The 14912-nt window shown below is 40.1% G+C and overlaps 1 protein-coding gene across 1 annotated transcript in view; it reads right to left on the bottom strand.

Moving 5' to 3' along the window:
- GRIN3A (glutamate ionotropic receptor NMDA type subunit 3A) overlaps positions 1-14912 on the bottom strand; it is a 152664-nt gene that overhangs the window by 27676 nt on the left and 110076 nt on the right. The window contains exon 6 of the mRNA XM_027105340.1: positions 9206-9357. Within this exon, the coding sequence (XP_026961141.1) occupies positions 9206-9357 (152 nt within the window). The remainder of the gene's footprint in view (positions 1-9205; positions 9358-14912) is intronic.

The following is a 14912-nucleotide window of genomic DNA, read 5'->3' as shown; positions in this document are numbered from 1 at the left end:
TATCTGTTTAATTGCTCATTAGCATGGGTAAAGCAGGACACTTGCTAGAATTAGTTTTCACTGTATCAGAATTAAAACTTTTGTCATTTATAGTAACCAGAGAGCAACAGAGAAGCAGCCCTAGCTTTGTGATGATATGGGGTGACGAGAAAACAAGACTAGAGAATTGTAGGTCTCCAGCTTGTGCACCCAGCCACCGGACTTTGAAATACCATTGACCACATTTAAAGAAAGTAGTTACTGTTGTTTCTTTAAAGATCTGTTTTAAGTTCAGGCTAATGGTTTGTATAAGCCACCTTCCTGTTTTCCCACTCAACCTAGAAGCTGAGTTGGACAAAAGGAATAACATGATACTGTAAATGCTGGCTAATCTAGCACATTGCAAAATAGAAAATTCCAGAATCATGTATTTCACAAGTCCTCCCCCCAAAAGTCTTCAGTTCTAGAACATGTAAGTAATATAATATAAAAGAACATTTATGTTGGAATTATAAGGTGTTTCTGATTTTTTGGAGATGGGTCCAGGAGTAATTTTTTGCATGTGTTTATTATTTATCAAATATTTTTTCTTCTATGTGCATAGCTCTATACTCAGGGAAGGAGGGGGGAACATTTGCTAAGCTAGGTATTCTCCATAAACTATCTCATTAAATACATTTTATTACTTACAAGCAGACTATTATTATCCCCAGTTTTGGGGTGAGGATGTGAAGTTTTAGAAGTTTCACGGCTTGCACAGACACAGTGATGGAGCCAGGAGTCAAACCCTAGGATGTCCACTTCCAGAACTGAAATTCTTTCCATTATTCCAGACTGCCTTCCATACTAGAAAGGATGTCCCTGCCCTCGTGGAGATAATGGTGGGCTCCAAGGTAGAACACAGGAAAAGTCAAAGACCTATAACTTATTCCTGGGTCTAGCTGTGGCTGCATAACAAGTGGGCCAGGGAAGGTGGCCACCTGTAATTTTAGAATCCCTGAGGAAGGCACCACTAAAAGCATGTGGAGTCCTGTGCATCCAGCGTGGTTTGGTGCGGTGTCTCTGGAGGGTGGGGCCAAATTGCATTGCTTTTAATTTCATGCCTTGGTGTCTTGCTCATGCTCTGACCAGAGGGCTCTTCACTCTACAGGGGCTTTCCTCTTCCAGAAAGCCTTCTCTGACTCCTACTTGCTCTTCTGTGAGTGAACCATGGGCTTGCCTGTGTCACTGTTCCACCTTGCTTCTTCTTCTACTGCTGCCCCTGTGGGGTGTGGTCTAGGGCAGGGGTCCCCAACCCCCAGGCCACAGACTGGTACTGGTACTGGTCTGCGGCCTGTTAGGAACCAGGATGCATAGCAGGTGGTGAGCGGCAGGCGAGCCAGCGAAGCTTCATCAGCCGCTCCCCATCGCTCCCCATTGCTCACATTATCGCCAGAACCATCCCCCTCACCCCAGTCCGTGGAAAAACTGTCTTCCACGAAACCGGTCTCTGGTGACAGAAAGGACCGCTGGTCCAGGGGCTTTCTTCACAAGTCTGTCTCTACCTGCCTGTGAGCTCTGTATTCATCTCTGCATTAGCTGCACCTGACTTGGAGCTGGCACACAGGGATTCAAGACATGTTTGCTGACAGATGAATGAATGAATGACTGAATGAGTGAGTGAATTTGTCCTGGTAGCAGAGTAAGAGAAGGTGAGGCCTTTCTGAGACTGGGCTCCCTTTCTTCATGCACAATTCCACTCCACATCATAAAAGGACATAGGCACAGCTTTGTGTTTCTTCAGGTTTCCAGAAAGCGCTACCTGGATAGGTTCCATCTGACCTTATGCTTGGCTTAAATACTAAACTTAATTACTTAGGCTTGTCCAAGGGAAGCACTCAGCTGTCAAGGTGGTTCTTGACTTACTCAGGTTTTCAATTTAAAGCAATCTACAGTCATTAACTCTCCCTGCCTCGCCATAACTTTCATCAGGTTGAAGAGCAGACAGTGACATTTTAAATTGAAAAAGGAAGGAGTAGGGATGAGAGAGGTGCAGGAGGCTGTTGAGATGTGACCTAGTTGTCAAGAGCAAAAAAGGACTGCATTAAGACTCCCCCCTCCCCCACTCGCATACCATTCCGTTTGGGTCTTTAAAAATAAACTGCAAAGAAAATTGACAGGCATTGAAGCTTCTTGATGGGACTGTGTGATCTCTTCAGAATTCAGTGTATAGTTGACTAACCCATTACTCCTTCCCACAAAAAATTAACAGAGGGAAGAATGGGTCTGCTGTGAGAAAGTTCCATTTTCTCAGTGAATAGATATTAATAGGTTTCACACTAGATGCACGTTTTGGTGCTCTGGGGCAGTGGTCAGGGATGGAGAGCTTACACTGGAGGCCAGTCAGTTCATTGTCTTCCTCTGTGTCCCAGGATCCAGATCTTCAGCTGGTTAGGTTGGGATCCCTCTAAACGCACCTGCTTGAGAACCACAGCATTCTCTTAAGCTGGACATGATGCTCGGCTCAATCTTAAGGGCAGGAAACAGGCTTCAGAGAATTTAAGTGATGTGCTGAAGGTCACTCAGTTGGTTCATGGCAGAGTCAGGACAAATATGGTAACTACCATTCATTCAGCACCTGCCACATGTCAGACACTTTTATGTACATTATCTCTGTTCCTTACACCAAGGCGAATCATCAAATATTCTCTCCATTTTGCATAGGAGGAAACTCAGAGAGGTTAAGTAATTTGTGTTCATGATGTTTTGATGTACCTTTTACATGTGGGTATTTTGACACCGTGGTTGTTTTTGCATTTGTATCTCTACCGTGGTCCTAAAAACAGACCATTTACACTTCAGCTTAAAAAAATGACCTAATAATGAGCTTCACAGACATCTTCACTCCACCCCTGTTCCATGGCCTCATCCCTTACTGGATGGAGTTCAGGAATGGGGAATGCCAAGGATGGGTAAGATTAAGAATTAATTAAAGGTCAGGTTGGGGTTAGGTGCCAGGAATGGGGTGAGATCAAGGACTGAGTAAGTTCAGGGATGGGGTGAGGGTCAAGTTGAAGGTGAGGTCATGGGTGGAATGGGGCAGTTTCTTAATGTGCACTTTCCTTAGTAATAAAAGAACACTGAAAAGATTAGTGATTTATTTTTAGACTATTTCAACATTTCCTTTTCCTTTTCCCTACTCTATGTAATCGAGGTCTCTGGATTCCTGAAATAGAGCTCTCTCCAGTACGGTGTTCCACTTCTTGCTTAGTATGTATTTGTTTCCCTAAATACGCAGTGACAACACAAGGAGACCCATGGATTCAGAGGCAGAAAACCTTGTAAAAACCCAGGAAGATATGGACTCAACTGAGGCTCACAGAGATTCAGTAACTTTCCCGAGGACATAAAACTGCCTCCTCACAGTAATGATGGAGCAAGGGTGACTCCCAAGACCAAGGTCATTCCAGTGGCCTGGTTGTCCTTCTCCCTTCTTCCTGATCAGTGCAAGGCATGATCTCCCTCCCTGCCGGTTGGACCTCTGCAGTTGTAGAAGCTGCACATTCATAGATGGTCAGGCTGCCAGTGCTTTCCTTCAGCCGGCCCCATCCCCACCTTCATCTGCCATGAGGGGCTGTTCTGGACATTCTTTTGCCCTTCCAGATCCACTTTTCACCTCTTCCCATCCTGCTTTGTGCCCTGGGGAGGTCCTGTATGGACCCCATTGACAGGCTTCCTTTGCTTAAGGCAGTGGTGGAAGATTGGAGGGCCAGAGGAGACTAAGGTCAGGTATTTACTTCCTGGCTCTCAGCCAGGTCACTGTGGCATGGCTATGTCCCTAACCAAAGGCTGCAGCTCCTATTAGAATGCCCTCTCCTGTGCCTCCCTGGGTACTGGTTCTAGGAGTGGCTTTCTCCATTTTTCCCTTTGAGCTAAGGTGTGGTAATGGCTCCTTCACTTTACCTGCCCTGAGAGATTGCACTATTTCTGTTGGTTTCCTTAAACCATACCTCTGCCAAGAGTTTCTTGAAAACTCTCCTTAGACTGTATGAGTATGCTATCCATTCCCTGCCCAAACTGTTTCCTCTTCCTTCTTGACTATTCCCAGTTGGTTAAAAGGCACATTATTCAACCCGGTATTTAAAGGAGACTTTCAAAAAGAGGTATCATCACATATCTTAATAATTCCTTGAAGAATTTTGGGAGTTTCCTAAGCTGTGATCTGCTGCCTTCCTTCTCCTGGTTTGTAAATAACAGATTTCACAAAACTGTTGCCCTGGAACTCTTAAATTCAGTCAGTGACTCAAAAAAAAAAATTACATTTTTTTGCTGAGTCAGAGGGAAATGAAGGCAATTTAAAGCCTGCCATATGTGTTCCCCTGTGGAATCGATCCACGAGTCCACTGTGGGAAGAGGCACAGCTATGCTAGGAGGATCGTGAAGAAACATCTGAGGTCAGTTTAAAATTCCTCTCTGAAAATTGCTGGAGTCTGGCCTGCAGAATTGGACCTGCAATATCCTAGGTGACTCTGGGAGCAGATAAAGCCCTAAAATTTAAAAAAATGAGTTTATCCTCTAGAGAGATTGCAGCTAGACAGCTCTGGTGTTGCCAAGAGATGGGAGGTGAATAGATCAAGGTTCTGACAGGGGACCAAGTATTAATGTCCAACTGTGAGAAACAGGTGGAAAAAAGCATCTTTCATGTCATGTTACTAGGTGACCATGTATTATTCATTAGGCAAATGAGGATATTTTTTTCAGAGTGAAATTGTTTAATTGCTTTGTGACAACATACATGGACTAGGACTGTACCTGGAAAATGGGAGGTCAGAGGAGTGTCTTTCTCAAGAGCACCTGTTGGGAGAGGTACCCTCCAGAACATACCTGCTTCTGCTGTGCTGTGCTCTGCACCCCTCCCCCTGGGGAGAACGAAGGAGGAGGGATGTGTTCATTAAACTACCATTTTATTAACTCTTCACAAGAACTTACTGAAGAGATGAAGAAGCTGAGACTGAGGTGGGTTAGTGATTTTTCCCAAGTCATGTGGATGGTAGAGGCAGGCTTCAAATATGGCTTCTCTGATTTCAAATCGAGTCCTACTTTCTTCACACTAATAGCCCAGCAACGTATGACATTTGAGGCAAAAGGGATGGCAAGCAAAGTACTGACAAGCATGCTTCCTTCTTCTGACCTTTTCTGGGAGAAAGCTAAACCCCCCACCCAAACAGCAGGTAGAGACTCATGGACTGAATGATAGAAAATCCAGCAGGCACAGGGCCTTCACAGAGGAGACTAAGCTCAGCCAATGAGCTGAAGATGGGTTTCATTTAATTACATTGTATCTTTAGGTTCTGTGAGGGTGACATCCTGAAATTCTGTCTTAGGTTGTTCAAGACAAACATGCCGGTCAGTGCACAAGGATATGCACTCCGTTTAAATGCACACAGGTGAGCAACATTGCAAAGCAGATTGTTACTGCACAGACCAGAATATGCAGTAGTGCAGGCCACCATTGCTGAGAAGTGCTCCATACATGTTCTTAACATTCCCTGAAGCTGGGGGTGGCACCAGCTCTACACACACATGGATGTTATCATAATTTTTATTTTTGTCTCTGAAGTTCCAATTAAGGGTACACCTCTCTTCCATTCTCCTCATTCCTACCTCTTGCCCCCTTCCAAATTCAGCTGACCTGGAAAATGGGGCCAGGGTTGTCTTAACAACCATAACTTGATCCTGATATCAGCCTCTTATCCAGTTGCTTCCAGCTCACTACAACCAGAATTTCCCAAATGCCTCTCCCCTGAATTGTCCCGTTAAAAACCATGGTTGAAAAAATATGTGGTGTGTTTTGCACATATCATCTGAATAGTTTGTGGCTTTTGCTGATTATTTGTTTGTTTTTCAAAATCTGCCTTCTTTTTTGTCCACACTTAATTTGGTTTTGTTTGAAATTACTGATAAATCCATACAGCCCTGGAACAGTTGAAACCTCATCATCCTTAAGGATATGAGCTACTTCGTGTTATCATATTTGGATATAGGCTCAGTATTTTATAAACATTAATTATCTGCCTTAATTTTCACCACAATCCTATAAAGTAGACATTATCACCCCAATTTGCAGAAGCTGAGGCTCAGAATGGACAAGTAACATGTCTTGTGTCACACGGGTGGTGGCGTTCAAACCTAGAACTGTTTCCAAAGCCCATGCTTTCAACCATTATGCTATACTGTCAATATATTAAATATTCTAATCTCAGGATGATGTAAAGGAAAGACTGTAATCACTGTATCAAAGGTGGGAGGGCTCTTGCATGTGATTAAATCCAAATACCTCATTGTAATGATGACTAGAAGTGGGTGGGATGGGAGAGAGTGTAGAAGAGGTGGTTGGTTGCCTATTTAGCATTCATTCTCCTGTCTCCTTCCTAAGGGAACCCTGCTTTCGTTTCATTTCGTTTAGAGAACCCCATTCTCTACGGGGCCATGTATTTCAAGGGAAGCTGCCCCTGGAGCAGCTAATAAGTTCTGGAGGATGAGTCATGACTGGCTAATCTGTCATGGTGATCTCATTCCCCTCACCACTGATTGGCTTTAGACATGGACAGATGATGTAATTTTGACCAATGAATATGAGGAAATCTACTGGAGAATTTCTGGGAAGGTTTCCTTCTAAATAAAGCTGCAGAAAGATACCTGAAGATATCTGTGAACCCCAGGAAGTTCTCCTGATGGAAGGAGAGGAAGTATTAACATTTCTATTATTTACTATGTCAGGTTTTTTACTTGGTCTCTCCATAAATGATCTCTTATTCTCAGAACAAAATGACAAGGCAGGTTTTATCATATCCATTCATGGATGAAGAAATTCAGACTTAAGAGCAGTTAAGTCACTCAGTTGTTAATTGGTAGAGCCAGGATGCAAGTCCAGAAATGTATGTCTTCAAATTTATCATGCTTTCTGTTAGATATTTTCACACTAGAATCAATAGATTTATGTTAGTGCTTGTTAGTCTCCAAAAGTATGTTCCCCTGTATGTGCCCAGGTGGAGTTAGGTTCTGAAGCTGAAGAGCCCTGCACCCTCAGAGTCTTGCCCTGGGAGTCAGTCCATCCAGCTGATGTCTTGGTCTGATGGTCCTCTGAAATGGCACAGCCTAGAGGTATGCTTGTGATCAGGGAGGTGCCAGTTATTCTGTATTGCTGGCTTTGGGGGCATGACGAGGAGGCTCCCTTCGTCTTGTCTAATGTCTTGCTGTCAACTTTGAATCACTTGGAGATTTTGGCTGGAGTTAACCATGGTCACAACAAATGGTAGGACACATGAAATGATTGTTGCTTTCTTTGCACAGTTTAAGCAATTGGTTTGTTTATTTTCTTGGCTGAATTAATTCAGCTGACCAGTGTAAGCCCAATTTTATTTCTTTTAGGAAAAGCCATGCAAATATCTCCAAAAAAATATAAAAATGCTTGCCTTACAGGGTTGTAGTGAGAACCAATGAGTTAATGTCCCTAATACAGTTTTTGTCATGTGATAAGAAACAGAGCATGCTAGTTCCCTAATTTCTTATTTTCCTCTTTGCTTCCTTTAAATCTTTGCTCAATGACCATCTTCTAAATAAGATATAATATGAGATTATAAAGGGAGATATGATTCAGGTTGCATCAGGGACTATGGGCAGGCTCTGAAGAAGGGAGATTTCAGCTGGGAGTTTATAATGAGAAGGCATTAGCTAGGTAAATGTCGGGGGGTGGGAAGAGGAAGAGTATCTGGGAAGGAGGATGCAACAGCATGTGCCAAGACCTCAAGGCAGGAAAGCCACTGGTGTATCTCCATCTGGAATGACCATTGTGGTGGGGTGTAATGAGCCAGGAGGAAAGTTGCATGAGATGAGGCTGAAGAAATAGGCAGGGTCAAGTCCCTCAGGGCATTGCAGGCCATGTTCAGCATTTCAGATTGTTCCCTAATTAACATGGGAAGCCATCGCAGGCTTCTAAGTAGGAGAGTGATCTGCCACATGGAAAACAAATTGGAGAACGGCAGGCATGAAAACAGAGAGACCAGTTAGGAGACTTTTGCAGTGGTCCAGGTGAGGGATGATGGCTTGGACTAGAGTGATGACAGTGGAGATGACAATGGGCATATTTGAGACATATTTTATAGAGGAAAAGATATGGCTTGTTGATGGATGCAGAAGGTGAGATGTGGGAGGCATTAAGGATCCCTGCCAGTTTCTGGAATGAGATACTCGATGGACAGAGGTGCCATTATCCAAGATGTGATGCACAGAGAGAAAAGCAGATTTAGGAGAGAAGAGCAGGGTTCAGTTCTGACAAGTTAAATGTCAGATGCCTGTAAGATATTCAAGTGGAAATGTCAAATAGGAAGGTAGATATATGGTTCTGGAGCCCAGAAGAAGAGTTGGTGTTGAAATACAAATGTGAAAGTTGTTGGCGAAGAGAGGCTATTTGGAGTCATTATTGTTGGCTTTAGATTTTTTTTTTAAATGTCAGGCAGACCTCATACTGCTTTATTTGGCTTCTCTTTTAAATACTGGAGCCTGTGGCTCTTGTTACACCTTTTAGTCTCCTATCTTAATCAGCCAATTTCTGGCTCACTTTGCAGGTTTCCTTCTAATTACATCATAAAGGCAGAGCATTGCAATAAAAAGATGTAGATTCTGACTATTTGTGTGCCTTGGGCAAATCACTTAGGATCTCTAGATATTAGTTTTCCATCACTAAAAGAAGGGAATTGGTTGTTTTCAGTTTAAAAAATCTAGGATTATCTAAGAATTACCAGTTATAAGTTAATATCTATTGCTCTAAGCGGGATTCATCACTGGACCACTGGGAAGTTAGATCCTGGGAATATTTTGAAGTCCACATTGTGACCAGCAATTAACAGTTAAACCAAACACTGTTAATGTCAATCTCAGATACTATTACTGTAATGCAGAACAGCATTTCTTCTGCACTTGTGGATATAACATATAGGCAAAAAATAGAAATTCAGACATTTACTCGTCAAAATAGCATCACAGTTAAATCCAAGACAAATCTGTCTTACGGAAAATTCCTATTGAATAGCCATCCTTCAAGTGAAATTAGGAGTAATCTAAATACCATGGTGAGTCTTAGGAGATGTAATAGCCTGGATTATTGGCCACATATGACAGCATTTCCTCATATTTTTCAAGGTAAATCTGTACAAAGCATCAACATTATCAGCAGTTTTTCCCTTACCTCAGTGACAGCGAAACTTCTCTTGCCACAGGGAACCACCTTGTACCACTTCTCATGTAGCACATCCATAAACCCATGTGACTTGTATTGACTGATTAGCTCGGATATATTGGAGGTCAAAGGAGAGTTGGGAGGGAGACCAATGCCGTATCCTAGGAGAAAATATAATCTCAGATGAGTGTTTCACCTGAGAGGTTCCTGAGATGTTGCCACCACGCTTGCGTGATATTGCTGTCAGGCCTGGTAACAAGGGCATAGTGAGCTTTCACCATCTTTCCTTCAAAGGACTCAAGAATGTCCAAGGTATATGGGAAGGGGGAAGGGTAAGCTGGGACGAAGTGAGAGGGTGGCATGGACACATATACACTACCAAACGTAAAATAGATAGCTAGTGGGAAGCAGCCACATAGCACAGGGAGATCAACTCAGTGCTTAGGGACCACCTAGTGGGGTGAGATAGGGAGTGTGGTTGGGAGACGCAAGAGGGAGGGGATATGGGGATATATATACGTATAGCTGAGTCATTTTGTGATACAGCAGAAACTAATACACCATTGTAAAGTAATTATACTCCAAAAAAGATGTTAAAAAAATGTCCAAGGTATGATTACCTTGTATCTGCTACCTCTCTGAGTAAAAGAGATGAGTCTGGAAAGGAGAGGAATGAACTGTGTACTGTGTACTGGGGCACATTGTATTCCAAGGCTTTCTGCCCTTCCCTTCAAGATATTCTTTCGAAGCCATCTTTGAGGTCTTTACCAGGGCTAGGATTCCCTATCTACTTCTCCCAGAACCCCTCCCCTGGACCTTAAATACACAAAATTAGATGAATTACAATCCCTGGTTTATGAAATACTCTTATCACTGGTCATGCATGACACTTTTTTACTTTTATTTTTCAATAATAGAATGAGACCATGTGAATGTACAATATAGCATAAGTACTAAAACATCAACAAAAACTTGTTGTCAAAAAAAGGGAGTCTGATAAAACCAAGTGTTGGTACAAATGTAGATCAATAAGATCACTTACTCGTTGCTTGTGGGAATGAAAATTGATGTACCCACTTTGGAAAACCGTTTGCTATTACTTTGTATAGTTGAAGATTTATAAGCTCTAAGACAAGCAACTTTAAATACATTCCTAAAGAACTCCTCCATAACCACACCAAGACATATGTACAAGAATGTTCTTAGAGGCATTGTTCATAATAGCAAAAATTGGAAACAACCCAAATGTTGACAAGAGAATGGGTAAATAAATCATGGAATGTTTACACAATGGAATATTGTATAGTGTGAAACATATGAACTAGAATAACGTGGAATAATATGGATGACTCTTAGCAACACTGAATGAAAAAGATCAATCCCAGAAGATTATAGCCTGAATCCATTGTGTAAATGTAAAAACATTCAAAACAAAACACTGTATTTTTAAGAATTCATATGTATTTGATAAAAGTATATTCAGAAAAAAATCAAGGAATTGATAAACCAAATATCTGTGACAATGATTATTCAAGGCAAGAGAGGAAGGGGAAAGGATGAAGGAGGAGCATAAAGAAGATATAATTGTTGTCAGAGTTTTATTAATTAGCTTGGACTCTGTATCCTTACTTAGTATGGGGCTTTACTTGCTTTCCAAACTGTTAATCTCTTTGAAGAGCCATGTGAAAGAGCTAATTACCTACATTTTGTCTGTAGCTATTGGATAGCATAGTTGAAAAAAGATGTATTGCCCTCAAGATGACTGAGGAAGACAAACTGAAACTATAGCTAGCTCCTTTTTTCACATATAAAGACCAAAAGGCTGTCAAGAATCCAAAGATACTTCATGGAAACAAATACTTGCTATAATGATTCCATCTTACAATTTATTTCCAAGGACATTAGTTTTTGTTCTTTTTTTAAATTACAGGTACACAAATCCTTTTTTAAAAAATATAGGGCTTGAGATTTGTGTATAACTAATAAAAGAGAGGAAATAAGTAATACAGAAAAAATTTTTGCATTTTAAAGAGCTATATGTTTTTCTCCCCCTGGTAATTTTGTTTGTTCCTTAACAATGGCAAGTCAAGGAAATGATTACAGTGTCAAGAGCATTATTAGAATTTTCCATTCAAAGAGCTATTTTGAGTGCCTATTTTGTGCCTAGTAGTTTTGGTTTGAAAGGCAAGACTGACAATAAAAGACTTTACACAGGCAGTCTGTTCTTCTGCTGATTCTACCATGAAATAATATTTTTTTAAAGTAATGGGTAACTATAAGGAAGTAACCGATTTTCTTTAGAAACTTTTATTATAATGAATGCTATTGACAAATTCAGTTGCACAGATTTTCATTCAGTACCTATTTACATGTCAGGCACAATACTAGTCATGTGTATGATAATATTCACTGACTAATTCACACATTTATTCATTCACTCATTCATCCATTCAACGAATATTTATGAGTGAATAGGCACTGTGTTAAGTGGTTGGGATTTAGCAGTGAGCAAGGTAAATATGGTCCCTGCTGTCATGGAGTGTACACTCTCTTAGGGAGACAGATATTAAACAATGCACTGCATAATGATTATTTCATTACAACTGAGACATCCCAGCTTGTACCAGCTTGAGGGAGAAGAACTGGGACTTATACAAACAAATAGTAGAAGATCTTGGAACTATCTGGTGGGTATGGGTTGATGGTCAGGATCATTAGGCCAGGTTTGCTGAATATTTTATATTTTTTCCCCTGGAGGCAATAATTTTCAACAACAACAATTCCTAATACTTACAGAGGGCTTACTATACACCAAGTACTGCTCTATAATAAACTTTTTACTTATCTTACCCCACTTTGTAGATCATGCACTAGTCTAAGATTGCATACTGGAGTGTGGCATGTAGGTCAGTTAAATCACTCTGGGATTCTAATAATGAGAACTAGAACATACTGAGCCCTACTGTGTGCCAGATACCATTTCACATGTGTCTAACCCCTATGTGAACCCATGCAGAATAGAAACTTAAAGATTGAATAAATATACAGCCGAAGTTCACACAGCTCATAGATGGCAAAGCTAGCATTTGAAATTAGGTCTGTTTGAGTCTAAAACCAATGCTCCCTCCACTGTATCCACTATAGCATGTGACCAAGGCAAAGGAGTACTTGACCTATTCCTCCCCTTCAAACAGGCCCTATCACTACAATCATATTGATATAATCTCCCTAAACCAGGCAATGCAGTAAAAAACTACAATCATCTAAACTGGTGGTTTGAATTCAACAGACACAAATATATATTATTCACGGGCAGATTTTGTCATAAACTTTTCAATAAGTTGTATAAATACAGTGTAAGTACAGCCCCAATTGGTATATGATTGTACATAAATGAGGAAATTAACTAGCAAGGACCCTCCCTGACTATATTGTTTCTCCTAAAAATCCCCTTAAAGCCAGTAATTCCAGCACAGGTTACTGTAATCATGGCAGAATTGTTTTCATTTGATAAGCATTTATTGCATTCATCTATTCATTAATTCCACAAATAGGGGTTGAATGCTATTCTGTCCCAGACACTCTGCCAAGTGCTATGGAATTTACCAAGTTAAATTAGACACGAAGTCTATCCATATGAAGCTCATGGTGGCACGGGGGAGATGAGGCATACATAAATAACTACACAGCATGGTAGGATGTTATAGGACTTTGCTTGAGAAGAAAAGAGAGGTGAGTCATAAATTCAATAAACATAAAATATAATGACAAAGATGCAATGAAGAGGATGAAGAAAATGGTTGTTATGAGGAGAGAGTTTGCTACCAGATGAAAGGATGAGAGAAGGCATCTTGGAGTGATTCTTGATAGTGGTATTTTGGATAGATGAGACCAAAATGCATGATAAGAAAGTTTAAAAATTGGAAATTAATATTTACGATAAATTTAAATATTCTAAGAATAGAATTTTGGCACTACAACAAAAGTATAAAAATTGCCGTAGGGAAAAAGCTATGTTGAAGTTGCAGAGACATTTATAAAAAATTGCTACATAGGAGATAATAAATATTAAATCACTCCATTCCATCATGTCAAGGTTAATTTGTAATTGACCACTAAAAATAGATTCCTGTTCTTTAAATTTTTCTATGTTAATGCATATATTAAATCTTGATATTTTAATAATTATTGGCATCAATTATTATTATTATTATCTAATTAAAACAAACTATGCACATGGAACAAGGGGAGAAACAGAAAAACAAAGTTATGTGGCAATTAGAAGAGGTACGTGTTAAAAGACATAAAAATCAATTTTATTCAGAAACATAAAATAGTAAAACCATTTTTGTCCTCTTTATCAGCTGCTTTTCAAATTTGATTGTGTTCATTGGTCAAAGAATTCTTATTTTTAAATTGCTGACTCAACTTAGCAGCCTGAGTTGCTTTCATTATCATTAGAAACGTGGCTTTGCAATAAAGACGAGGTTGACTATTTTGTGGTTGATAGATGAAGCAAAATGGAATCCTTCAACCCTAGAGATGAAGGCTTCAGGCACCCTTGAAATTGGATGCAGCTTAATAGCCCAAGAGAACAATTTTCAGAATAGAATTCTGATCTTTTCCCCATGGGTAAATCAGCTTTACTCAGCTAAGAGTGGTGGAAATATATTTTGGCTAGCAAATGTATAGTTAGAAATTCATAGATTTCAAAAATCTTCCTGAAATGTGGTTGGAAAATAGATATTTTTAAAATAAGATCTTAGATAGGGTTAAAAAGACTTCAGGAAGAAAAATTAATTTCGTTTTACGGTCTGGCCTTGGAATACCATATTTAGCTACTGCTGGGCAATGGTTGAGAACATATTGGAACAGTCCTAACCTTAAAGGAGACTTTAAAAATGGGTTTCCCTTACCCCCAGCACATCAAAGTGGAGAGAGAAGTATGTGTGAGAAGCTGAGATATACGAACGCTATCTATCCTAGGATAATTTATAATGACTTGGTCTCAATCTATTAATTCAATATAATGAATAATAATAATAATTTATTGGGCACTTACTGTGTGCTTGTACATGCTTAACATACATTATTTTACTTACTCTTCACGACAACTCTGTCATAGATGTACTATTCACAAACCCATTATGCAGATGAAGAAGCTAAAGAACAGATTAAGTGACTTGCCCAGTGTAGCACAGTTAGTAACAGAAACTCTATTCTAACCCAAGTACTCAGACTCCAGAGCTAGTGCTCCAAACACTGTATTAAATAATTAGTGGAAAGCAAGTAACAGAACAAACACAAAAACACGCAGAGTCTTCAGCAGAAAGGTCACAAATCAGTACTGTGCAGTTCCATTACTCTTTCTTCTCATTTGACCTTTACTGTCAGCTAACTCCAATGCATAAATTTGGGACATGTATTCATTTATCTCAACACTTTCTTTTTTTCCAGAGCACACAATATGTCTTCTTGTCCCTGGTGTATGGTTTTTAATATGACCAGAGACTTTCCACATGCTCTTGAATTCTTAATAGTTTTGGTTTGCTGCACTGAAGACTTACAAAAAGGTTTCAAACTCAGTGTGGACTATTATCTTTCATTTGTCCCACTTGACCTTTAAGCCTTAAATAAATGCAGGATGGTGAAGTTGGGAGGGGTATTCAGTAGTCACACCGAGTTGATACAATGTCGTTACTACAGAGAGCGAATG

Source organism: Aethalodelphis obliquidens, unplaced genomic scaffold (genome assembly GCF_003676395.1).
Source record: "Aethalodelphis obliquidens isolate GAN/ISIS:26980383/991018 unplaced genomic scaffold, ASM367639v1 scaffold7, whole genome shotgun sequence".
Classification (NCBI taxonomy): Eukaryota; Metazoa; Chordata; class Mammalia; order Artiodactyla; family Delphinidae; genus Aethalodelphis; species Aethalodelphis obliquidens.
The sequence above is the reverse complement of the archived record's forward strand: the minus strand, read 5'-3'. Positions and strand labels throughout refer to the sequence as shown.